We start from the raw sequence: 24,425 nt of genomic DNA, 5'->3' as shown, positions 1-24,425 counted from the left end.
AAGTTCTAGTCAGCACAAGGGCATACGCCCATTCTACAGATTAAGAGAGTAAGCACAAGAGATGTGCCAAGAGAGGAAAAAGCTGAAGCTCCAGCCCCTTTGTACTCAGGCCTAAGCAACTGAGATGCCCCTGGGGTCCAATATTAGGTTCAGCATCTCCTCAGGGAGGCCCACCAACAAGGAGGGTGGCCTTTAGCACTGACTTCGGGGAAGGGGAGCTCAGGGGGTCCTGGGGAGAGGCTGGGGGTTCATTCATTCACGCCCAGAGAAGCAGGTAAGGTGAGACCAGAGATGCTGGGTCCAAAGTGGAAAGGGCTCTAGGGATGCTGACACCCCAGCCACATTCTGCCTGTACCCCCAGAGGCCCCCTTCTAGTCCCTGCTTCATTCCCTTTCTCAGAGGTAGGTCTGCAGCTTGGCTGGAAGCTCCAGAGACTGAGGGAGCACAGCAGCAGTGGGACAAGCAGCATAGCTAAAACCCGGCGGGCCGTAGGGCCCCGCGGAGGAGGCCCCAGCAGGCGGACTAGGCTGCCTGAAACCTCCCAACGCTCCCAGCCTGTTGCTTATTCATTCAGAGTGGGAAAGCGCCTGCCCAGCGGCCAGCCAGTACCGGGCTGGCCATGTAAGCCTCCCAGGCAGTCCTGCCTGTCCGGTGCCCTGCAGAGAGCCTCGTGCTGCCCTGGGCACCGCCCCTGCCCTGCCCTGACCCCTTGGCCTCGAAATGCTGTCATCGGAGGAGCCGTCCCGCTCGGGACAAGGCCAGGATGGACAAAGCTAGAGCCCAGGCAGGCAAGGAGCCGTCCTGTCCTCGAGGCCGTGGGAAGAGAAGCACGCACAGGAGTACACTCCTGAGAGCCTCTCCGTCCACCAGGCCGCTGCAGAGGGGCCACGATGGCTCTAGCCCGAGCTGGCTGGCAGCTGGGGGCCCTGGTGTGGGGCGCCTGCCTCTGCATCCTGGTGCACGGTCAGGAGGCGCGGCCGGGACAGGGCTCGGACGCGGGGCGCTGGCGGCAGCTGATTCAGTGGGAGAACAACGGGCAGGTGTACAGCCTGCTCAACTCTGGCTCAGAGTACGTGCCGGCCGGGCCACAGCGCACCGACAGTAGCTCCCGGGTGCTACTGGCCGGCGCTCCCCAGGCCCCTCAGAGGCGCAGCCAAGGAGGCCTCCGGCGTAGGCAGGCCCCGACGCTGCCCCTGCCGGGGCGCGTCGGCTCGGACACCGTGCGCGGCCAGGCGCGCCACCCGTTCGGCTTCGGCCAGGTGCCCGACAACTGGCGAGAGGTGGCCGTCGGGGACAGCACAGGCATGGCCCGGGTCCGCACCTCCGTCTCCCAGCAACGACACGGGGGCTCCGCCTCCTCCGTCTCGGCCTCGGCCTTCGCCACTACCTACCGCCAGCCGCCCTCCTTCCCGCAGCAGTTCCCCTACCCGCAGGCGCCCTTCGTCAGCCAGTACGAGACCTACGACCCCGCGTCGCGGACCTACGACCAGGGCTATGTGTACTACCGCGGCGGCGGTGGCGGCGGCGCCGGGGCGGCGGCCGTGGCCTCGGCTGGGGTCATCTACCCCTTCCAGCCGCGGGCGCGCTACGAGGAGTACGGCGGCGGCGAGGAGCAGCCCGAGTACCCGCCGCAGACCTTCTACCCCGCGCCGGAGAGGCCCTACGCTCCGCCGCCGCCGCCGCCGCAGCCCGCCGACGGCCTGGACCGCCGCTACTCGCACAGCCTCTACCACGAGGGCACCACCGGCTTCGAGCAGGCCTACCCGGAGCCGGGCCCCGACGCGCCGCCGGCGACAGGCGGCGGAGGCGGTGGCGGTGGCGGTGCCTACGCCGGCGACCCCCGCCTCGGCTGGTACCCGCCCTACGCCAACGTGCCGCCCGAGGCCTACGTCCCGCCGCGGGCAGTGGAGCCGCAGCCCCCCTTCCGAGTGCTGGAGCCACCCTACCTGCCCGTGCGCAGCTCGGACGCACCCCCGCCAGGAGGGGAGCGCAGCGGCGCGCAGCAGGGCCGCCTCAGTGTGGGCAGCGTGTACCGGCCGAACCAGAACGGCCGCGGTGAGTACCGTCCAGTGCCTCGCCGGCCGCCCTGCGGTCACGGCCAGGCCACAGCCACGCGGTCCGTGGGCCTCCCCTGAGCTAAGTGGCCCCCCACCTCGACAGTCACCGTGTGTACCACCTCCCAACCTCCCCAGGTCCACGCATCATTAGCTGCAGGATTTGGCCAGGCAGGCTTGGGCTCTGACCCTGGCTGGAGGGGTTGGGGGTGGGAGGGACTGGCTGGGCTTGAGGTTGAAGCACCTTCCAGACCTGGAGTGGGTCCTCTGGGCACAAAGGGAAGGAGTGCTTCTCCCTGCCCCTCCATCATTTCAGTAGGGCCTGACTTCCAGCTCTGGAGATGCCCCTATGCCAGCCTTGCAGGGGGAAGCAGGAAGTATCAGCATCAGAAACCTGGGTCTTCAGGGTCAGAAAGGCCTTGGGGATGCCCCTGAAGGTGTGGCAAGGTCCCAGTCACTAGCATCTGTGAGCTTGGCCTGGATGAGCAGAAGGTTAGGGAGGCCGCTCTGGCTCAAGGCAGGAGTCCAGACTAGATGACAGGAGTTAGCGCAGGGGACACTGCCAGGGCCAGATGGGAGAGGTAGTGAGGCACCCGCCAGGGGTGAAAAATTTAAGGGGATGTCAAAAAGCTCAGGAATCAAGAAAGTAATGTTTTAATGCCTTTTAGGTCAAAAAACGAATGCAAACATCTAAAAAACCTGTGATGAGCAAAAGATCCAGCTTTTACGTAGAATTAGTAACGGTGCCATACAAAGCCATATACTGGAGCTTGAAGCAAACTGATCCTGTCTTTATGTGAGATTCTGATATTTGGTTCATCACAGATTTTTCTGGCACTGATCTTTATTTTTAAAAGTGTTGCCGCAAATACTACTTCTCGTGGTCGCTGAGTGTTTTGTGCCCAGGCCAGTAGCTCCCTCATTTCACTCTCACTGCAGTGCCAGTCCTGGAGGAGAGCCCCGGGAGGGAGCTGTAGACAAGCCTCCCTCTGGTATTTTCTGGGGGAAGGGGGGTTGTGAAGATATGACCTGGTCTTGGGAAAGCCCAAACCATCTGTACATAAGAACAGCGAAGGGGAAACTCTCCATCTTCAGACAGAGAACTCCACACACAGGGGGGCGACTGTGGTAAGGGCCCACTACGGGCCTGGCCAAGGCTAGATGGCTATTGGCCCATCCTCTGCTGTCCTAGAGTTCCCCTTTCTGCCTCTGTATCTGCAAGCCCAAAGTCAGCTTCAGCAAAGGTTTTCCATTCAGTCCCATCAGGCTGCAGTCAGTGCCCCAGTTCTCTGCCCGACTCCAAGGTTGCCGGGCCAGGCTCACCAGGTGAGGGCTGAACCCGGCAGGGCCCAGGGGCACAGGGGCACAGCCCCAACCTTTGCTTCTCTACCTCGGTTAGCTCAGGGACTGCTGGTTTGTCTCCAGCCACACGGACCTAGGTGAGAGGCCACTGCGCAGGGGACGAGGGGGAGAGGGGCAATGTGGTTCTGTCTCTTTGGGGCTGCTGGAGCCCAAGGCTAGGGAAGAGGAGTGTCCCCACTGGTAGCATCCACTGCCTCACATCCAGGGCATAGCACTCAAGTTGGGTGCCGAATCCCAAGTGCAGAACCTGCAGGGGCCTCGGGGCAGGAGCCTGATTTGGGGGGGGGGGGGGCTTGTGGGATGTGATGAAGGTTGTGTCCTCCTGCCCATCGTGGCCCCATCCACATCTGGTCCTCACTGAGACTTTGTGCATCCTGGCAGCAGGGTGCTCTAAGTTGGGCATCATCTGCTCCTAGAGCTCCTTGGAGGAGAGGGCATCCCACCTTATAGGGTACTAAGCTTTCGCAGTGGCTTTGTTAGGCTCTGTGACCTCAGAGTGGGGCTCGGCTGGAAGTGACCCACTTCTGGGCATGGGAGAAATCGGAGGTTTCCAGTGCTACAGCACCACCGGCAGAGCTAAGCCTGGTCCTCAGCCTCTGTGTGCCAAACCAGTGGGGTTTTCTAGGGACCCTCTTTGGCCTGACGGTTCTTAAAGTTCAAAGGCGACCGGCCAGGGCTAAGGCCATGTCTGGAGTGAGGGTACTTGGTGCTTATCAGAGTCTCCAGTCTTGACCCTGAGCCCCATAGTTGGTTTGGGCTTAAAAGTGTGCTAGTAAGCATCACATTCCACCCCTGCTGGGGGTCAGGGGAGGCATAGCAAAAGGGACACATGAGTGCTGTGATTGGGCAGGCATTGGAGGCATGAGCTAGGGGAGCCCAGACGAAGGGTCTCCCCAGTCAGGGGCTGGGGGCTCAGGGAGGACTTCCCGGAGGAGGAGGTACCTGTGCATTGCTGCAGGTAAGGGCCATCAGCACCCTCCAGGTGCTCCTTCCCCTAGTCATGGGAGTGGGGGCGTGGTGTGTGGGGTGAGAGGGAGTGTGGGGGCACAGGCTACTTTGGGGCTCACAGACCAAGGAAGGAGCAGTATCTTCTCTCTCATCATTGATTCCCCCTTCCCACCCTGCTAGGCCCAGACCATGGAAAATCCCAGTTAAGAGAAGGCCAAGCCTTGTGCTTGAGATCAGACCCCCAGGCCTGGTGTGGGAGTCCAGGGCAGATTCTCTGGGACTGACCTCATTTCTCCTGGCCACACACCCAGGGGTCTGAGGCTGGGTGCTGGCAGCCTATGTGCGTGTGGGCGTGGATGTGTCCTCACAACACCAAACACATGTGCGCTCCGCCCACATCCCTCCACGTCTGGGCGGTTTCCAAGCGTCTGTCCAGAGCCCGGGTTTATTCCTCTGGCGCCTGCACCCTCTTCCCTCCCACCCAGTGCTGGGGCTGCCCGGGCCTCCTGCAATCCCATTGTCTCCAACTCTGAAACTTGTAACTGGAGAGACCAGGAAACAGAGGCCCAGAGAGGGTCACATACTTTGCCTGGCTCTCAGCAAATCCGTGCAGATGCCTGGAGGGTGGCCGGCGGCTTCCCAAGCCTAGCTGTGTCTCCTGCACTGTGCCTCTCCCTCACCATGGCCAGGCCCTCCCTTCCTGGCCTCCTATCCCTGCCCCTGCCCCTGCCCACTGCCCCCTCCCCACCCCATCCCCTCATGGCCTCAGCTTTTCTGAGCTGGTGGTCTTTGGACCAACTAAGGTGACTCCTGGTCCCTGAAGACCCCAGCTCTTTCCCCAGGCCTCCCTGTCCCACTCCTGGCCTGCTTCACCGGTCCTGGAAACCCTGTGAAAACAATATGGAGCAGGCTCCCTGGCCATTCTCCTGGGCCTCGCGGATGGATAGCTGTGCCAGCCTTGCCTGGCATGGCCCTCCAACCCTATCCCCACACGACCAATCAAAGCCCAGGAGGAAGCCCTGGCTACCTCCTCCCGGCTCCCCTGCTCCCCTGCTCCCAGCTTCTCCCTGGCCAGTCCCTCTACAGAGCTGACCACATTATTCTCCTGCTCAAGAAAGTTCTGGGGCCCCTGAAGGCCTTCAGGTCAAAATAAATGCCTTAGCCTACTGCTCCAAAAGTAGGGGCACCTCCTTCCTTTCTTTCTCACCGTCTCATACCCCCACAGCCTCATGGGAACCAGATCACTCCCCAGCCTGGAGGTTGCACCTCCCCATACACCCAGAGGTGTTCTAGTGTCCTCCCCTCTCCATCTAGTCTCCTGCACCCAAGAAGCCAGACAAGACCCCTTTATCCCTGACAGTAGCCCTGGCTCCCTGCCCCCCCCTACACCTGGGCCAGCTCCCGACCCCCACCTCCCCTTCTCCAGGTCACCTCCCTACCTCCTCAGGCTTGGAGTAGATGGAGAGAAAAGTAGAAGCTGGCCTCTATCCCCAAAGCATCCAGAGTTCAAGCCCCAGGTCAGGGATGATAATAACAAGCAGGCTATCTGCTGAGGAGCACCCACTGAGCTGGGTGGCTAAACTGTGCAGTGTCACTCACGGCCTCCCGGAGAGGGGGCACAGTGCTCCTCTGGCACCCAGGGCAGCCTCCCCGCCCACATGGCTGAGCCAGAGCTCAGGCCCAGCCTGTCATCTCTGCACGGCACCCAGATGACCCCAGGAGGACCCACATGCCACCTGCAAGCCAGGTGGGTCAGGCCAAGCGCCTCGGCCTCCTCCAGTGGCTCTCAGGGCCTCAGTTTCCCCAGCTGCAACCAGGGGAGGGAGACTGACACTGGCATTTGTGGGCACTTTGCACGTCGCCACCCTTAGTCCCCGCAGCTACCCCACGAGCCAGGTACCAATCTTTGTCCCATCTCATAGATGAGGCGACAGGCTCATTCGCTGCTGTTCACACAGCCTCTTAGTTGTGAAACCAGGTTGTGGGTCCCGCATGAACCCCCATGCCGAGTTCCTAACCCCCAGACCTAATTTTGTTTAATTTGATGTATTCTTGCTTCTGCTGCACACCTGGTTTATTCACTCCTAAGCTGTTTGACTGTCCAGTTTGTGCCGGGCCCTGGCTGGGACGGGCTGTCAGGCCAGCAGACCTGCGAGGCTTAGGAAACAGAGTCCCTTCCCGGTGTGGTGTTTGCGAAGGCTTGCCGTTCTCACTCTAGACTCCAGAACACTTTTGTCACAAGCGCTTATATCGTGCTTTCTCGGTGTCTTCTACCCTTCCTGGAACTTTACGGTTCAAGTCCATTAATCCTCAAGGCAACCCTAGGTAGTATTCACCAGCCGCATTTTGCAGACAAGCAAACTGAGGTTCTCAGAGGTTAAGTGGCTTGTCCAGGGTCACATCACTGGTGACGAGCAGAGCCAGGATCTCAGCTCAGCCTCCCTTCTTCCTTCCCTGAGGTTGTCCTGGATGCTCCTTCAGAAAGAAATGGAGCCTTCAGGCCGAGGAAGCTGTTGAGAGAAGTTGGACAGGCTGTGGACACAGAGGGACCTGGGTCCTCTTCCTCCTCCCCTGTTTGGCCAAAGTCATTAGTGTCAGAACAAACAAGCTGTGTCCCGAGCAGTCTCCTCTCAGGCAGACTTCCTGTCTCCTCTGTTATCATCGGGTTGCAAGGCCACATCCTCTCTCCCCGAGACCCAAACTGGACCATCCTCGCAAAAAGAGAGGACTCCTATTTTAAGTAACAATCACCAAAGCTAGTATTTCTTGAACACTGACTGTGCACCAGACACAATGCTAAGCATTGGATTTTCATGTTCTCATTTAGTGCTGCCAGCAACCCAGGGCGGCAGGTAGATAGGGTTATTGCTCGCCTCCTCCCGCCTACCCCTCTCCCCCACCACAGACCAGGAGCCCGAGGCCACAGAAGTTCATAAGTCATCCAAGGTCTCCATGGATGAGAGCCAGACTCGGAGCCAGGCCATCCCTCTCTCCTGCTAGACGGCTGAAGCCTCTCTCTTCTTGCCCCTCAGGGAAAGTCTGTCTCCTTGTTTGTCTCAGATCTAAAACCCCAGAAAGCCAAAATTTGGACTTTTGCCTTAAGTTTGCAGGCCCCACAGGCCTTTGGGGTGGTAGCAGAGCAGGGTGGGAATCATTAGGGCCTTAGGGGCATCCTGCCTCCTCCCTCTTCTCCTAACCCCAGGGGTCCCCATCTCAGTGTTCTCTCAGCTCTGAAGGTGCACACACTCATACTCACACTGCCAGCAGTCCCAGCCTGAGTCCACTCCACTCCTGTCCAAGCCAAGAACACATGGAAAACTCCCCAGGGCAGCACTGGAATGGCAGGAGAGGAAGTGGGGGAGGAGGTGGGTGGTCCGCCCATAAGCCCACACCTGCTTCCAATTCCCGTGCCGGGCATTCCTGCAGAGCAGCCATCGGCTCAGAAGCAGGAAGGAGAGGCTGGGTCTGGTCCCCTCCCCTGCTCTGACCTACCAGCCTCCTCTCCCGAGGCAGCTGGACCCAGAGGGCCTTTCTGTATGGATTCAGAATTACGGGGCCACCGTTGGGCCTGGGTCCCTCTCTCCCTTGCTGACGAGCACTCAGGAACTGGTTATTTCCCTGTCACCTGGAAATGGGCTGTGCCCGAACGCCAGAGCAGGAAGGGTCTCAGGTGGGGAATGTAAGTTCCCAGAGGCCTCTGCCATTGAAGCCTCAGGAGACAGACAACCCACCTCTCCTCCTGCTTGTAGACCAACAGCAACCATGGGTTTTCCAATTCTAAAGCTAATCTTTTTTTTTTTTTTAAGATTTTTTTTATTTATTTGACAGACAGATCACAAGTAGGCAGAGAGGCAGGCGGGGGCAGACCCCCCCACTGAGCAGAGAGCCCATTGCGGGGATTGATTCCAGGACCCTGGGATCATGACCTGAGCCAAAGGCAGAGGCTTTAATCCACTGAGCCACCCAGGCACCCCTAATCCTCTTTCAAAAGAAAAAACTTTTGGAATCAGTGCCAACCTTTGCTTGGTAATGAAGTCTGCTCACGCAGACAGATGCCATAAGGCCCTGCAGGTGTTTGTGCCTGTGGTCGCCAGGGCCCACAAGGGCCAGCCCCAGGCTATGCACAGAGAAGTCGGGGGTGTGCCAGAGCCAGGCCTGTCCTTACGAAGGCCTCAGCACAGCGGCCAGAAACCAGGCCACAAGACATCCCCCACCCACCACCTTCTCACAGATCTCTCCTGCTCCCACCTGCTATGTGCAGACACCTGGGCCCACAGCTGCGTAGCAGGCAAAGGGCAGTCCCTCCCCTGAATGGAGATTCATCCACTCAGGAACTCTTACTGAGTGTCTTACTGTGTGCTGGGCACAGGCCAGAGCTGAATCTTCCTTAATGAAAAGAAAGACACAAAACCCTTGCCTTTGCGGACATATTTTCCTGCATAGAATAATACATAGGGAAATAATAGAATGTGCTAAGGACTGTGGGAAAATAGAGATAACTAAGATCTGGTGTGGGAGGGGGGGAGCAGGTTGCAAAGATGGTTAAGGTATGCCTCCTGAAGGCGACATTTGAGCAGAGATGGAGTAGAATGAGTGAGGCACGCAGGGATCAGGAATAGCATTCCAGGAAGGGGAAACAGCCAGTGCAAAGGTCCGGAGGCAGGAATTCCCTGGGGGTTTCAAGTGTGTTCCCGTCTGTTTGGAGCAGAGCAGGACAGGAGTCAGGGGTGTGATAAGAGGCAGAGCAGAAAGGCCACGGGACCGTGGAGGACTTAGGCTTTTTTGCCCCCTGCACTAGGTAACACTGCAGGCTTTGAGCTGGGCAGTGACATTTAAACAGGGCCCCTCACCACAGGGCTGGGATAGGCAGTGGGGAGGCTGGTGGAGAGATGCTGGCAGGGGTGATGGCACCAGGCAGGCTAACGATTGAGGTTGTAGGAAGTCAGGTTCAGGATCTAGTCTGGAGATGGAGCTGTTGGGATTTCCTTATGGGTTGGACATGGGGTGTAAGAAAAAGAGGTCAGGCATGAACACAAAGGTTTGTAGCCTGTGCAACTGGAAGGATAAAGCTGCCATGGGCTGAGAGGGGAAGGCAGTGGTTTGAGCAGGTTTTATAAGAAAGATGGAAGTTCGAGTCAATGTGAAGGGCCTGAGGGGCAGGGAGAGACCCGGGGGACAGAAGCATCCACCAAGGCTCCTGGCGGCAGGGCTGGGGGGCCCCTGCAGACCTGCAGGTGAGCAGAAAGCAGCAGGGACCTGTGTTCACAGGGCGGGGAGAGTGTGAGGGAGTGAGGTGTGCAGGGAGGCAGCTGACCTCCCCAGAGGTTTATGTCAGCCTGCTCCCAGCTCAGCCCCAGCCCATGTCCGGCGTGGTCGCTGAGACGAATAAACCCTCACAGATCCCCTTCTCAGACTTGGGCCCTCAAAGGAGGGATAAGGTGGTCACGGCCCCTGGACTGTCTCCACCCACTGAGCGGGGCAGATGTGTGCTGGCGGGGGGGGTAGTCAGCACTGACAAGTCTGGGGCCTAAAGACTGTGAACACATGCAAGGTCATGTGTGTGTGTGTGTGTGCAAGCGTGTGCCCTCGTGTGTGCAGAATTCCAAAATATGCCTCAGGGGCTGGGGCAGGAGAGGTCTGGTGTGCGAGGGAGCTGCCTCCTGACCCTTCAGGCTATGAGATCTAGAAGGCTCTGGTAGGGCCAGACCACGGAAGGTCTTAGCTGCCGCCCTGAGAAGTCAGGGCCCAATTCTGTAGGCGGCGGGGAGCCCTTGCAGGTTCTGAGCCTGGTGTTAGAGCTGTCACAGCTCCTTTGCCTGGGCTGGGACTGCCCCTTCCCGGCAGGATGCAGGGAATCCCACAGCCACCTTGCCCACCCGATCATCACACAGGTGCGGCCCCTCCGGGCCAGCCCAGACAGTCTCATAGCCTGATTACGAGATGACGAGTTCACAGGGCTCGGAGCTGCCAGCTCCTCCCAGTCTGTAGGCCCTGTCGTCTCCTCTTTATGCAAGGCCGAACTCTGTGAGCTTGCCCCTTTTCCCCACCTCAGGGCTCCTCCAGAGTCTGGCTGCTGAGCCAAAACATCCCACCCTACACAGCTCTCACCGCCCGCCCGCTGACCGGTTCCTGCTGGACCTTGTTTATCCTCCAGCCCCCGAGACTCAAGAGATTAGGGCCCTCTTGCATTCCTTGCTCCTTCCTCTGTGGCTTGGGAGCAGGAGGCCTGGAGAGGAAAGCGTTCAAAGGGGCCAAGGTTTATGGAACCCACAAAAAGGGGGAAGCCAAGAGGGAAACAGGTGAGGTGTGAGCAAGCGGCAGGAACGCAACCACAGGCCCTCTGCACTGGGCAGTCTCCAGGAGCTGCTGGGCGGGAGGGACCAGAGTTCTTCTGAAGCAGGAAGGATTTAGGTCAGACAGTGGGAGAATTTCCTGGCTGCTGAAGAATCGTCTGCAGAGGTTGTAAGAGGTCTGGGCTCCTGCCCGAGGCTGGGGAAGAGACTGAAGAGCTCCTGAAAAGTATTTTCTCTCCAGGTGTTTTGGGGAGCCATCGAACTCCTCCTCACGGCTCCTTTGCAGGTTAGCGTAGTCTCTCTCCGTCGTCCAGGTGGGGAAACCGGACCTAGGGTTTATCCACCCAGGGACTGAATGAGAGGGCAAACTTGCCTTCTGGTGTCTTTTCCGGAGAAGGCCCCAACCGGGTCCTGCCAGGGAAAAGGGAGATAGGCCTCAGGTTCCTGCAGGCTGACCCAGGGGCCAGCCTGGGGTGGGGAGCATGGCAGGCTGGTCCCGAGGGCCTAGTGAAGGGGCCTGCATCACCCTCAGAGGAAGCACCAGGGTTGGAGCAGGAATGCGGAATGCAGAAGGTCCTTATCCCGGGCTCTGGGTCTTCCCTGCCCAGGAGGGTCTGATGGGGGCAAGGGTGCCTCCAGGGCTGCCTGCAGAATGGCCTTGGGACCCCGATTCACTTACACCCAGCCCCTTCCCTGCAGAGAAGCCTGGCTTCAGCCATCCCCGGGGCCTCTACTGCTCTCTGCCTCTGTGTTCGTCCAGCCCTGGTCTGGACTCTACAGCCCGAGTCCCTGTGTGTCCAGCCCCCACGATCAGCACTTTGCTTCTGGGGAACAGTGCCCACAGGGGCCTTGGCCAGAGCCCTTCCAGGCTTTGCATGGGATAGAGGACAAGCAGAGCTGGACGAATGGAGGCAGTGGGGGCTGGAGAGGGGGCAGGCCGGCCCTGGGTCCCACAGAAATTCTGTGGCAGAGGAGGGTAAGCCACCAGGCTCCTGTCTCCCTCTCGGGAGGGGATGGCAGGATGCTGATGGTGACCAGGGACCCTTTGGGTAGCCTCAGCAAACCATACACCAAGACTGTCCATGGTTGGTCTCACCTTGCGACCCAACCCTGGAAGACTGGCCATAGTGGGCCACAGAGGGCACTCCCTAGGAGCCCTATCTAGCCATGACAAATCATGAGCTAGGTAGACCCTAGTTTATACGTTGATGGAAAAATCAAGAAGTGGAATGAGATTCTAAGACAATCTCATTTATAATGTTTCAAGAATGCATGCCTGCCTCCAATACACTGCAGGTTGTATACAGAAACACAAATTGTCCGAGGACATGTCAGAGGGGCCTAACCCAGACCAGCAATAATGGTTAGTTTGCTCAGACGTTAGAACTGTAATTAATTCAGTGTCTGCATTTAGAGAAATGGGGATCTCTGGGAGGTGTTCTCATTGGAACCCACTTTCTAGAGGCTCCAGTGCCAGGTCCCAGTGCTGGATGATTCCATATATTCTGGATAAAAGATCCCAGCCCCTCCTCAAAATGACATCCTCACGACTGAGTGTTGTTCTTACCTTCTCCCGGGGATCTTCCGCACACCTCTTGGGATGGGGGATGGGCACATGGTTCCACTGTAGTGACACTTCAGGCAACATGGGCCATCATGCCCAGAAGGCCCGGTTGGACCTCCCAAGCCAGAAACAGCAAGCCAGTCCCCTCTCCCTACATCCACAAGCCCCTGCTTACACCTTCCCCACCTCACTTCTAACAACACAGGGGTACCTCCTCAGTCCCCCCAGGGGCTGAGAGCCCAAGCCTGAGGGCCCACTGCTCCTATAAGCTGATGCAGTGCCTCATAGGAGAGCAGGCGGAGCAGGAGGCATTGTTCCAGCTGAGGGAGGGGCCTGCAGTGCCCAGGGACCTCTGCAGGGAGAGCGGGGGTGTCCCCTCCTCTGACAGGAGTAAGGAGAGGCCACCTGAACTCCCAAGGCTACTCTCTTCCAGCAGCTTCCCTAGTGTGACAGAGGTGGAGCGTGGCCAAGAGGAGCCTGTTAGGGGAAACATGGGACCCCTGTGCTGGTCAGAGATACGGAACAAAGAAAAGAAAAGAATGGTAGGAGTGGTTCCACTTAAGGTCTAGAAAAGGCATAGCTATCTACGGTGATTGAAAAAGAGGAGTAACGGTTACCTGGGGTGGTGGAGGAAAGGGAGATTTACCGGGAAGGAACAGCAGGGAACTTTCAGGGATGATGGAAACAGTACAGAGCTTGACGATGGGCGTGGTCCCAAGTGGGCACCATTTGTTAAAACTTACCAAAACTGTATACCTTAAGTCTGCATTTCTGTGGCTAGATTACACTTCCAGAAAGCTCATTTTTATAAAAACAATGATAGGCGGAGAGCTAGGAGGGGGTGTGGAGCTTCTCCTAGGGCTACCCCCTACTCGCTGTGCAACCATGGGCAAATTCATTGCTTTCTCTGATCCTTGGTCCCTCCAGCACCTCTGTATGCCCTCGTGCCTTGCAGGGGACAGGTTACAGAGCACACCCAGTCTTTGGAACAGTAAAGCCACTTAGGATGAAAGAAACTTGCCTGAGAGAGGCCAATATGATGGGCAGGCAGTCAGCCCCAAAGCATGGTGCATTGCCTGCCAACAGTGTGAGTGGGACCCAGTCCCTGCCCTCAGAGAGTGCAGAGTCTGGAGGGAAGTAAATCCAGGTAAATACAATGAAATCCAACTAAAGATCAAGACACATCTAGTGGTGAGACAGATATTATGTGTGGTCTGGAATATCACAGCCAGTCAGGGAGGACTTCCTGGAGCAGGAGGCACCTGTGAATCTGAGATTCTTCAACAATAAGAGGAAGATGGTATCTAGGGCCAGGGCCAGAGCTCAGGTTGTGAGGACCAGCTCTGAGGTGTCTGTCCATGGTCTTCCTTCCAAATCCCCACATGTAGACAATACAGAGGCCCCTCCCCCATAGCTTTGGAGCTTACAAAACCAAACCAAACCCACTCAGTTACAGTAAAAAGGATTCATGATGTCAAAGCAATTCCTTAAGAAGTGTTTCAAATACAGAGTTTTTAATACATACTCTGGGGACAAACAATGGGTTCGAGGCTCTGAGTTGCTAATAGGATCTAACTGCGGTGTGTTCAGGCTCAGTATAGGACCAGGGTCGGGGCTCAGCCATAAGCCAGAAGGGGCACCAGCCTTTGCTGGGCCTCAGTACCTCTGGCCTCTTACTCAGCTGGCTCTTGGAACCTTGCTGGACTGCCCAGCCAGCTCATGGAATGGCCTGGAGGGGAAGGGTCGGGCCAGAAAAGCTTTGAGGAGCCATCTGCACACTGTTTATTAAAACCCGGCCTGGGGTGGGGGAGGCAGGCCATCTGGTGCCAAATACTGGGTCTCATGAGGCTTCCGGCCAGGCTAACCCACCCCCACACGTTGCTGCGGGAGAGGCACTTTGATGATGGGGAAGGGGACTGCTCCTGTCTTCCTTACCTCCCCGCACCAGAGGCTTCCGGATACCAGAGGGTGAGAAACAGCTTGGCAGCGAGGTGGGCCCTTGCTTTGAGGGCCCAACGGTCCCCTGGGAAATGACTGCAGGCATTCCTGAAGCTTGAGTAATGGGACCTCGGCTGGCCGAGACGCCCCCCTCAGCCAGGAGCCACCTCATCCCCACCCACCCTGTGCTCCAAGCTTCCTCTTCATTCCGAGTAGGTGAGATCACGCTGGCTGCGGGGCCGGCCTCCCGCATGGGGCCCAGGCCTGGGGTGAGTGGGCTGGGGGCTCAGAGCCGAGGGGATGGGCAGGGGGTGGGGGTGTCTGCCTCACCTTCGGGACCCGAAAGCCGACGAGAGGGTTTTGGCAGCAAGAAGAGGGGCCGGAATGCTTTGGCAGGACTCGAATTCCCGCACCTTACTTGTCCCTGGAGAGCAGAGGTCTTGAAAGAAACTGAAGAGCGACCTGTAGCCTCATGTCCTCCCTTAACTACTGGAATCCTGGGAGCCAGGGGGGTGGAGGGGATGGAGAAGCCCCAGGCTCACTCACCCTGAAGTCCACGGCCAAGCTGGGCGAGAACCAGGGGCTCGGGGTCCCCCTGCCCACCTCCCAGCCCACCCCGGGGCCCCACCAGCTCCTGTGCTCCCAGCAGCCACATCAGATCATTCCTTCTCTATTCCGATGCGGACGGGGTCTGGACACCTGAGTTTGGTTTCTTCTAATTCCAAATAATCCACCCGCTCCCTGGGTGGGGGAGGTGCGGAGGGACAGGCCCCTGGCTCTCGCCTGTCCTGGGAAGCAAGTGATCACAGGGGCTGAGCAGACTCCAGACTTCCCCTGGGCCCTGCAGAGGAGGCTGCCAGGCCCCTCGGGTTGCAGACAGAGGAGGGTGCGGTCAGGTCTGGGGGCCGATGGCAAGAAGAAAGGAATCCTGAGAAGGTCAGGCTAGGTGCCCAGGCCGAGAATCATGCCCCGTCAGCAGCCTACTCTGGGGATGTGTTTTCCCACTCGCCCTTCCCTTTCTGCCCACCCCACTTGTGCCAACCACCATTCACCTGGCTCTGCCCGTGAGCTCTCTGGGAGCCACTTGGGGCCAGAGCCCAGGGCTCTCCTGGTGGTTCGGGAAGAATGCAAGAAGGCATCTGGAGGCTGGTGTCCAGAGGCCTGGGGAACGAGGACATGGAGGGAGTGCCTCTGTCAGGAAATTGCTTGGTTCGCTCAGTCCTGCCTCCAGGCCCCTGTTCATGCGGCTCTCCTGCCAAGTATACCCTTTCCTGTTCTCTGGCTCACCAGACCCCGGCCTGCCTCCCAGGCTTTGCTCCTATCCCAGGTCTTCCAGGGATCTCAGAAGTTCCCATAGCACGGGGCTCCAGAAGTGAGCCCCAGTTCCTTGACCTCCCTGGCCCACACCTGAGCCCAGGGGGAATTGTTCCAATCAATGCCCCTAGCTCTGGTTAGGTAGCTTCTTGGAGGAGGTGACAGCCTATACGGAGGAAGGAGCATGACAAAGGGCAGTTGTGGCTGAAGGGGTCTCTGGGCATTAGCTGCGGCCAGCCTGACACCCCTCGACGCCAACTCTTTCCCCCTCCTCCGTCTCTCCCACTCCACCTCCAGGTCTCCCCGACTTGGTCCCAGACCCCAACTACGTACAAGCCTCCACTTATGTGCAGAGAGCCCATCTCTACTCCCTGCGCTGTGCTGCGGAGGAGAAGTGTCTGGCCAGGTAAGGGGCCGAGGCTGAAGTGTGGAACATGGGGATGGCCTCTGGGGAGTCCCCCGAGCCTGTGCTTGTGCCAGTCAGGCTGCCCACAAGCTGAATGACCCTGGCCGAACCCCTCAACCTCTCGGGACCCTGACCTCTTCGTCTGGGAGTCTCGCCTACCCCCAGGGAACCAAGAGGGGAAAGGGACAAGTGAGCATTTCCATAGAGGTCATGAGACAGGGAACTTGTTCACACCAGCCCTGAAGGTATGTGTTTTTCCAGTCAGGCTGCCGAGGAGCAAAGAGAGGACTAGAACCTTCCCACTCCCTCATGAGAAGGTGCTCCCACAAGGATGCAGGGAAGCCCAGTGGGGGGAATGAGACCTCAGGATAGAGGGTGGGAGTGTGGAGCCGTCCCCACAGAGGACAGGTGTGGCTCTCCAGCCGGGGCAGAGGGCACACATGACAGAGGCCTCAGTGGGGAGAGAGGGCAAGGAGACCACTTTGCAAGACTGTGGAAGGGGAGCCCCGCCAGCTCTCCCTAATTCCTGGGTGATCCTATCGCCTGCCGAGCTTGCTTCCCAATGTATGAACCACGAACGTTCTGCTCAAATACCTGAGCTGAGGGGCCATCTCCCTGTGCTGAAAGAATTTGTTAAAGATGACATCGGCCTGCCTTGTCTATTGACATCCTTCTATGCTGGAGAGCACCTATTTTTCTTTGTTACTTGCTGCCCTATTTTTGTTTTTGCATTTGAATGCTTTATTGGCTTTTACTCTTCAGTGTGCGCGAAGGCTGTCAGATTCTCAGCATTTTCCCACTTACAGAACTGCCGCCGCTCCGGGTAGCTCACCTGCAAGGTGTCATCTGCCCATCATGACCTAAGTTGCTTGTACCAGAATGTGACTTCACTCACTGCTTCCTTGGCCCAGAACATCTTGCCCTTGATCACGGGTAACCAAAACCAGGGAAAAGGAGACCGCAGATCAGGGGGTCCACTATACCACTCTGTTGGCCTGGGCATTTAGGTGTGGTCTCATCAGTTGTCCCCGGGAAGAGGGCATCGTGATCCGACTCCCGCTGCAATCCCTCCGGCAGGGAGCACCTCACAGCCTCTGTGGCAGCCCACCAAGACTGAGTTTTGAGGAGTTTTGAGTCAAAGACAAATTACCATCCCATGTTCACGGAGCATCCTGCGGGCCCAGGCCTGAGCTCCCAGACGGGCTAGGGAGCAGGGTGCAGGGCACAGACCCAGCAGAACTGAGGCTGAGCTGGCAGGGCTCTCCGCGATCATCAACAGTACGGGCCGCAGAGCGCAGCCAGCGCACAGGCTGCCGCCGAACGGAGACAAGAAAAGGGACTCGCTCCAAGTCTCACCGCGAGTCTGTGGCCAAGCTGGGCCTCGAACCTAGGCCCTGATGGGTTCCCACGGTGTGCTGAGCAACAGAAGGGCAGGATTGAGCTGAACAGAGGGAAGGAGGATGTTTTGTTCCAACCCAGACACAGACGGATTCCAAGCCTCCCCCAGACAAGGCCAAGGGCCTTATGTCCTGGCAGACAGGAGATGTCCTCTCGGAGAGCGAGCTAATCCCTGCAACTGGCTGCCTCCTGCCTCTGGCTTCAGGACCCAGACCTTCAGGAGTGCCAGGAAGTGCCCCTGAGGCCAGCCAGGACAGCTGTCAGCAGGCCTCCGGGGAGGGGAGGAGCCTTGGTCAGTCCCTGCACACATGTGTGTCTGTGTCTGTGTTGGGCTGTCTGTCTCACCCCCCTTGCTGCTGCCCCTCTTTCCTCTCTTCCTTCCTTTTCTTACAAAGCCCCTCTCAGTCCTGGCAGCTTTGCAGTCAGGGAAAGGTGGCCTAGTCACACTAACAGAGCCCACGGGGCCTGTGGTATCAGGCTGGGCCACAGGAGGTGCTGCTGGAGCTCACAGGCAGTCAGGAGGACTGTGAGTGAGGCAATCAAGGCAGACTTCCTGAAGGAGGGAACCTGAGTTAGGCCTAGGAGGCTGGGTGAGTTCTGGGTCAAACACGCGCAACAGTATAGCTTAGCAGGAGAGAAGTCTGCTCGAGAAACAGTGTTTGGAGCTGGAACCCCAGGATGTGTGGGGGAGCAGCAGGGCAGACAGGATTGGGAAACTGAAACGGCTTTGACACTGAAGAGCCGCACCTGAGAGATGGCGTACTTGGGTCAACAGTCAGGGCTCTGTCCCCTTATCAGAATCTCCTGGATAGGGCCACTTTCAAAAAGCCCTCCAAAGATTTCTATATGCCTTTCTCCCCACCCCACACCCCCCCCCAGGCTGTCCCCAGCAGGTGCGGTTGTCCTGGTTAGGCCCCATGCCACTTGAGCAAGGCTTTCCTGGTAGCTGCCGGCCACAGGCTGGAGGCCAGAAAGAAGCGGACAGCCTCTCCGCTGCGCTCAGGGGAGATGGGGAGAGGCCTGAGCCTCCGCCACAGGACAGGGAGTCGGTGGAGAGGAACTTCAGGGATGGTGGGCCCATTCTGGGCTTCGGTGTCCCCCGGATCCAGCCCCACTCCGGTCTCCCCTCCTGTCCCTGCAGCACAGCCTACACCCCGGAGGCCACCGACTATGACGTGCGGGTGCTGCTACGCTTCCCCCAGCGCGTGAAGAACCAGGGCACCGCGGACTTCCTCCCCAACCGGCCCAGGCACACGTGGGAATGGCACAGCTGCCATCAGTAAGTCGGGCCCCTCCCATGGGGCGGGGCCTTGGTGCCTGAGCTCCTCCCCCCACTTCCGTGCTCTGGGCGGAGCCCATGCTGGTGCGAGGGCCTGCCAGGATCCACAGCGCCACCACTCCCCCACCAACACCACTCCCCCGCCCCCGGGCAAGAGTTCCTTTGCTAAAGCTCCCCAGAGGAGGATGGGTTTTAAGGGGGAATGTCTAGAATACAGGGAATGGTCCAAGGAAGGCTAGCCCAGGTGGGAGCCCAGCAAGGGCTCCAGAGGAGGTGCTCTCCCTGGGTGATCTGGCTGGGAGCAGCCCCAGAGACACTGCCCTGGGAGACACAGGGGACAAGGAGCCCCAGGAGCCCAGATGGTCAGGAGTCTGGGTCACAGCAGGCTCTCCAGGCCCGTCTCAGAAAGCGCAGGGGTGACTAGGCCCCCTTGTCTCTCCTCCCGTGCTCTGCCCCCAGACACTACCACAGCATGGATGAGTTCAGCCACTATGACCTGCTGGATGCAGCCACAGGCAAGAAGGTGGCAGAGGGCCACAAGGCCAGCTTCTGCCTGGAGGACAGCACCTGTGACTTCGGCAACCTCAAGCGCTACGCGTGCACGTCTCACACGCAGGTCCGGGCCGGGCGAGAGGGCCAAGGCGGGGACCTAGGGGTCCGGGGACAAAGCCCTGCCCAGGGGAGCAGGGTCGAGGGGGGTGGGGGAGCAGAGAGCAATGCCCAGCTGGGCCTGTGCCAAGGCTCCTGGCCACTCCACTCCATGGCAACAAGGGTCTTCTCACCCGTCATCGGGTCACCACGGCAGCCCTTCCTGCATCGCTCCCAGGCGAGTCCGCCTGTGGAAAGAAAGGAACATTCCAACAAATTCTAGATGACATGGTGTTCCATTGCCTGTTTGTCCACCCAAATGTACCTTTCTGTCAGTCTGTCCAGGTATCCACAGAACATCTGTCTATCCTGCCTGTCTGTCTCTTCATCTGTTCCTCTGTCCAACTCCCCAGGCATCCCCCTCCTTCTGTCCCTCCCAGCTGGCTGTTATGCCTCCCTATCTTCTGTCTGGTCCATCTACCCAGTGGGCTCTAGAAGGGAGGAAGGAGGGGCCCAGACTGCTGGAGTGGCTCTGAGCAGGGCCCAGCACCCCAGCCTTGACTCCTGTCCCTCTTCCCAGGGTCTGAGCCCCGGCTGCTATGACACTTACAATGCGGACATCGACTGCCAGTGGATTGACATAACGGATGTGCAGCCTGGGAACTACATCCTCAAGGTGGGCCTCCTGGTCCAGGGCGCTCCCTCCTGCCTGCCCCTCCCGCTCCATGTCCCTGCCCCAGGGATGTGCTCTGGCCTCTAGGGCATTCCCTCCTCCCCGGCTGTGGAGCAGCCTGGACATCACGTGGAGGTGTCCTCTTCCCATTGGAGGGTATTGGCCTCAAGCAGGCAGAGCCTCCCTTTCTATAAGAAAATGAACCTTCGGCCTAGGTGTGGCGCCACTAGAGGGGGTAGTGACACTGTCTTCCCTAGGGGACAGAGGACTAGGAAAGCTACACTACAGGGTGCACCCCCTGTCTGCAGACAGGGGAGGCTCTGTGCCATCTGCGAGAGGACATCGCCGTGCTCGAAAGAGACCTCCCGCTCCCCACAGGGATATCTGCAAAGCCAAAGGCTCCTGGGACCAAGAGTCCCTTCTGGCCTGAACCCCTTCTCCAATGTCTGCTTGCTCCAATGCCACTTCCCCTGAGGCGGGGTGGGTACAAGGAGAAAAGCGTGTCAAGGACACATAGCCTAGTGTGGTACGTCCACGCACGCTGCTCTGGGACCAGGGCGTCATGGCCTCCTCCTTTGTGCAGGTGCGAAGCAAGGGCGGGGAACCTTCCTGTGGGCCCTCGGACCCGCCGCTCCACACCCTAAAGCACTACACAGAGCAGTGAGCAGTGAAGAGGGGCTTGGGAGGCACGCTGACCCGCGTGAACGCGGCCTGCTGGGAAAGCTGCACTGGGAACACAGGCAACCCAGAAGCCTCTGGTCATGCCCCGAACCTGGTGGCTCCCAGCGGGCTCAGCAGCCCCTCTGCTCAGCCTCAGACCAGGGCCAGGGTTGGTGGGGCTATTCTCCTTCCCATGTCCAGCCACTCACCACATGTGTACACAGGCCCTCTGAGTTCCAGGCACTCGGGATTCAAACCACATCCGTAGCCCACACTTCCTGCCTTGGGGGTGGGGGGAGAGTAAAGGGTTTAAAAGTAACATGTTCTTAGAGATTCTGCAACTCTAAGTCTGGGTGTAGCCGCCCCTGGTACAGCCCGCCCCCCCTCCCCCACCGTTAATCCAACATTCTGAAGGCTTCCTTGTGTCCCAACAGCTCTTTTCCAGACAAAAAGCACAGGTTATACCTGGGCCATGAACTCCGTGTCAGACATTCCGGCTCCACGCTGGGAAATGCCACCTGACAGGGGACAGCCTTTGCCTGTGTCATCTTGACAGACATGTGTGGTCAAAGGGTGTCGGACTCGGACTCGGGAGACCAAGCTCAGGATCCCTGCTCAACCCCCCTCGTTCACTGCTGTGTCCTCTGGGGCAGAGATGCAAACTCTCTGACCCTAAGCGCCCCACGCAGGGCCCACTGGGACCTAGGCTCTGGGTCTGGGGCAGCCTCCCATCTTCCAGTAGGAGCGACCTGGTGCTGTTTTCTTCAACCACGCACGATCTCTTCTTTCCTCTCTCTGCATCTCTCCACGTCTCTGCACCAGCATATCTCTGTCTCCATAGCACTCAGTCTCAAGTAGTCGTTCTTGGCCCTCCCATCTCCTTCCCTCTGGCCCCTCCGCATCTGTCTGTCTGTCTGTCTGCATCTCTACCACCTTCCCTGGTGAACAGGTGAAGGGCGGCTCTCTGACCGGATCCCTTTTCCCTTGGTGTCCTTTCTTCCTCAGGTCCATGTGAACCCCAAGTACATTGTTCTGGAGTCGGACTTCACCAACAATGTGGTGAGATGCAACATTCACTACACAGGTCGCTATGTTTCTACAACAAACTGCAAAATCGTCCAGTAAGTGCTCACCCGTCATCCTCTCCATGCGGTCCCTGTCCTCCCGGGGGAACAAATGGGGCCACTTGAACCACTCAGGGCGAAGAGCCTTGTCCGTTGCCAACCCCAGTTGAGTGCTCCTGGTGGGGCTCTGGGCCCAGATGGTGTGGCTCCCTAAGCTTTCTCAGACGGGGAGGAGCGGGGGACCGGCAGGGGCAGTGTAACTGGGGCAAAGTCTGTAGTCCTGCTTCTGAGCTTCTGAGCTGTGACATCGGGCAGGTCGCCTCATCTCTCTGAACTCCTTTTCTCAACTACAAAAGAGACCCTTCCCATTCAGGCTTGGGAGATTAAAAGATTGAAAGGCCTGCTGTGTGGTGTCAGAGAACCCTTCCGAGGGTGCCCAGAGAATGGCAGCTGTGTCTCTGTCAAGTGCGTTCAATGAAACAGCCCCAGATTAGAGCTGATTCTGGTTGGGACGAGCTTCCCCCAGTGGCTGGGCCCGGGTGTACTGGAAACTGCAGGACTCTGGCCCAGACCTTGGGCACATGGCTCCGGGGCAGGACTTTGGTTGCCACTGCTCCAGGCTATCTGTCTTTAGCCTCTCTTCTGATTCCCCAGGTAAAGTACTTTGCAGAGGGACCTTCTGCTTACAGACTCACCAAGAAACCCCCCGCCCCACTCCATGAGAATTTAAAATGTTTAATCAGCTCAAATCAACACTTTGCCATTAAAACAAAAACTAAAACAAAACAGGCTTAGTTCTAGAACTTCAGTCCATCATCTGGGGGGAAAATGGCAGAGATTTCAAGGCCCAGAGAGACAAAAGCATATGCTTATTAATGATTGACAGGTATGAAGTTTAGCCTGTGACCAGGCTCAGGGCTCAGTGTGTGTCCAGGGTCAGGGCTCAGTGTGTGACCAGGATTAAGACTCTGTGTGTCCAGAGTCAGGGCTCAATGTGTGACCAGGGTCAGGGCTCAGTGTATGTCCAGGATTAGGGCTCAGCGTGAGACCGGGATTAGGGTTCACTGTGTGACCAGGATTAAGGCTCACTTTGTGTATCAGAGTCAGAACCTGTTTAGAGACAGCCCTTTGGCCCTTTAGTTGCAACCACTAAGCTGACTGGTCACACACACACACACACACACACACACACACACACACACCAACAACAACAACAACAACATCACCACCACCACTAGCCCATGTATATTAAAAATTAGAATAGCGGTCTTTAGTCCAGTATAGAGATTAGATTCCTCATAAACTGAATTTGATCAGATTGTCCAGGTCACAGAGTATATTTAAAACAACTGATTCCTGCCCCATCCCCAGCACGGCGGCTCTTTTGTAGGCCTGGTTTTCTGACACCCCTCCCTCCCCAGGGCCTGTCTCATTCAGCCATTCCCAATTCAGGGGTCACATAAACGGTAGAGGGTTTCTGGGAAGCAATACCGTGGAAGGAGAAGGAGGAAGAAAGGAAGGGGCACACAAGAGGAAAAGAGGGCCAAGGGGTGTGCAGGGAGGCAGGGAGCCTACGTCCCTCTTGTCCTGCCCGCCGCCACCGGGAAGGGTGGAATAAAACAGCATCCCTATCCCCAGCCATGCCACAAGCTAGGCTCCTCAACAAGGCAGACGGAGAAGCAGCCCCAGGGGCCTATGGGCCAGGGAGGGCGGAGGCCCTCCTTTCTAAGCCCTTTACATAAGTGCTTGGAAAGGCTCAAGTCTCATTAGAGCGTCTGTGGTACCCTGACCGCAGGCGGGCGGCCGGGCCAGAGCACAGGAAGCTGGACGCAGTGTTCCCAGAAAGGCCACAGGACTGACGCCTGTGGCTTGCGATCGTGTTTCTGAAGAGGAGGAAGGAGGCTTTTTTAAAAAAGTACTTTGTTAGAAAAAAAAAACAAGAAAGCGTTCCCAGACAGTAGTAGCTCTCCTAATGGCCTAGAGAACACTGTGGAACCCGGGGCACGGGGAGGGGGTGGTGCCAAGATGGCCCCTGCGTGGGTGGGGGAGGCCGGGACACCCCTCTTCTGGAGGTTGGGGCTGGCTGAGGGTTCCACCCGCACCTGCCCTCCCTCCCATGTGGGATCCGGGCCGTGGAAGGGGCGCCTTGCCGACACTCAAGGAAGGAGACCTGTCCCACAGCCTACCACTGACTGCTCGCTTTCTTTCCTTAGATCCTGATCTCACAGAAGATGGACAGACGGTCAATCTCCCTACTCCCCAAAGCCGGCCAGGCTCCCCCAGGAAGCCTCCTGCCAGGACAGACCCGGCCCAAGGGGCTCAGCCCCCCCGCCCCCACCCCACAGGCAGGGGCAGCTGGAAGCCACAGGCATCCTTCCCTGCCGGCCTCAGGGAGCAAACGCAGACCGAAACCACAGGGATTCCGGATGCCAGGCCCAATTTTGTACTTAACTCTTCTCTACAACGGTATTTTGTCGTTTGTTGGTTTTTATTTTTTATATTTTGGCCATATCACAGAGCAAGATTGCCCAGACCTGGGCTGAATAAAACAAGGATTTTCTACTCTGTGGTTCAGCACTGTGGCCGGCCAGGCTGGGCTGGCCAGAGCGAGGTCGGGCTCAGGGGACATCCTCCAGCTTCCTCCTTCCCCTAGCAGAATGTGGGAAGGACAGCCACCACCTGTCAGGACCACAGCTTGACCAGTGTGGAAACCCGGTGGGTTTATCCCAAGGACAAGGCTGCTGTGTGGCCAGGGGCCCACAGCCCTGCGGGAAGACCCTGGGCGGGAGCGGTAGCTATAGCCCACTCACCCCTACTCAGGGTCCCCCACCTCCCCCTCCCCTCCTCCTGCAGCTTCACACTCCCACCCCCTCCCTTCCTCACA

General features: G+C 58.3%; 1 protein-coding gene across 1 annotated transcript; it reads left to right on the top strand.

Annotated features, from left to right (window-relative positions):
- Nucleotides 1-552: 552 nt before the first annotated feature.
- LOXL1 (lysyl oxidase like 1) lies at nucleotides 553-24,103 on the top strand. The gene is made up of 7 exons (XM_059180427.1): nucleotides 553-2,055; nucleotides 15,771-15,879; nucleotides 18,419-18,556; nucleotides 19,016-19,172; nucleotides 19,725-19,820; nucleotides 21,483-21,598; nucleotides 23,755-24,103. Exons 1-7 carry the CDS (start codon nucleotides 891-893, stop codon nucleotides 23,759-23,761), a joined length of 1,788 nt encoding a protein of 595 aa, XP_059036410.1. The 5' UTR covers nucleotides 553-890; the 3' UTR covers nucleotides 23,762-24,103.
- Nucleotides 24,104-24,425: the final 322 nt, after the last annotated feature.

The sequence above is a fragment of the Mustela lutreola genome, chromosome 7 (assembly GCF_030435805.1).
Source record: "Mustela lutreola isolate mMusLut2 chromosome 7, mMusLut2.pri, whole genome shotgun sequence".
Classification (NCBI taxonomy): Eukaryota; Metazoa; Chordata; class Mammalia; order Carnivora; family Mustelidae; genus Mustela; species Mustela lutreola.
Note: the sequence above shows the minus strand (reverse complement) of the source record. Positions and strands in the feature narration are given on the sequence as shown.

Excerpts from the sequence above, each read along its gene's own strand:
- LOXL1 (XM_059180427.1), top strand. The coding sequence starts at position 891 with ATGGCTCTAGCCCGAGCTGGCTGGCAGCTGGGGGCCCTGGTGTGGGGC. Across the intron at positions 2,056-15,770 it reads GCCGAACCAGAACGGCCGCG|GTCTCCCCGACTTGGTCCCA; the intron begins GTGAGTACCGTC and ends CTCCACCTCCAG. Across the intron at positions 15,880-18,418 it reads GAGGAGAAGTGTCTGGCCAG|CACAGCCTACACCCCGGAGG; the intron begins GTAAGGGGCCGA and ends CTGTCCCTGCAG.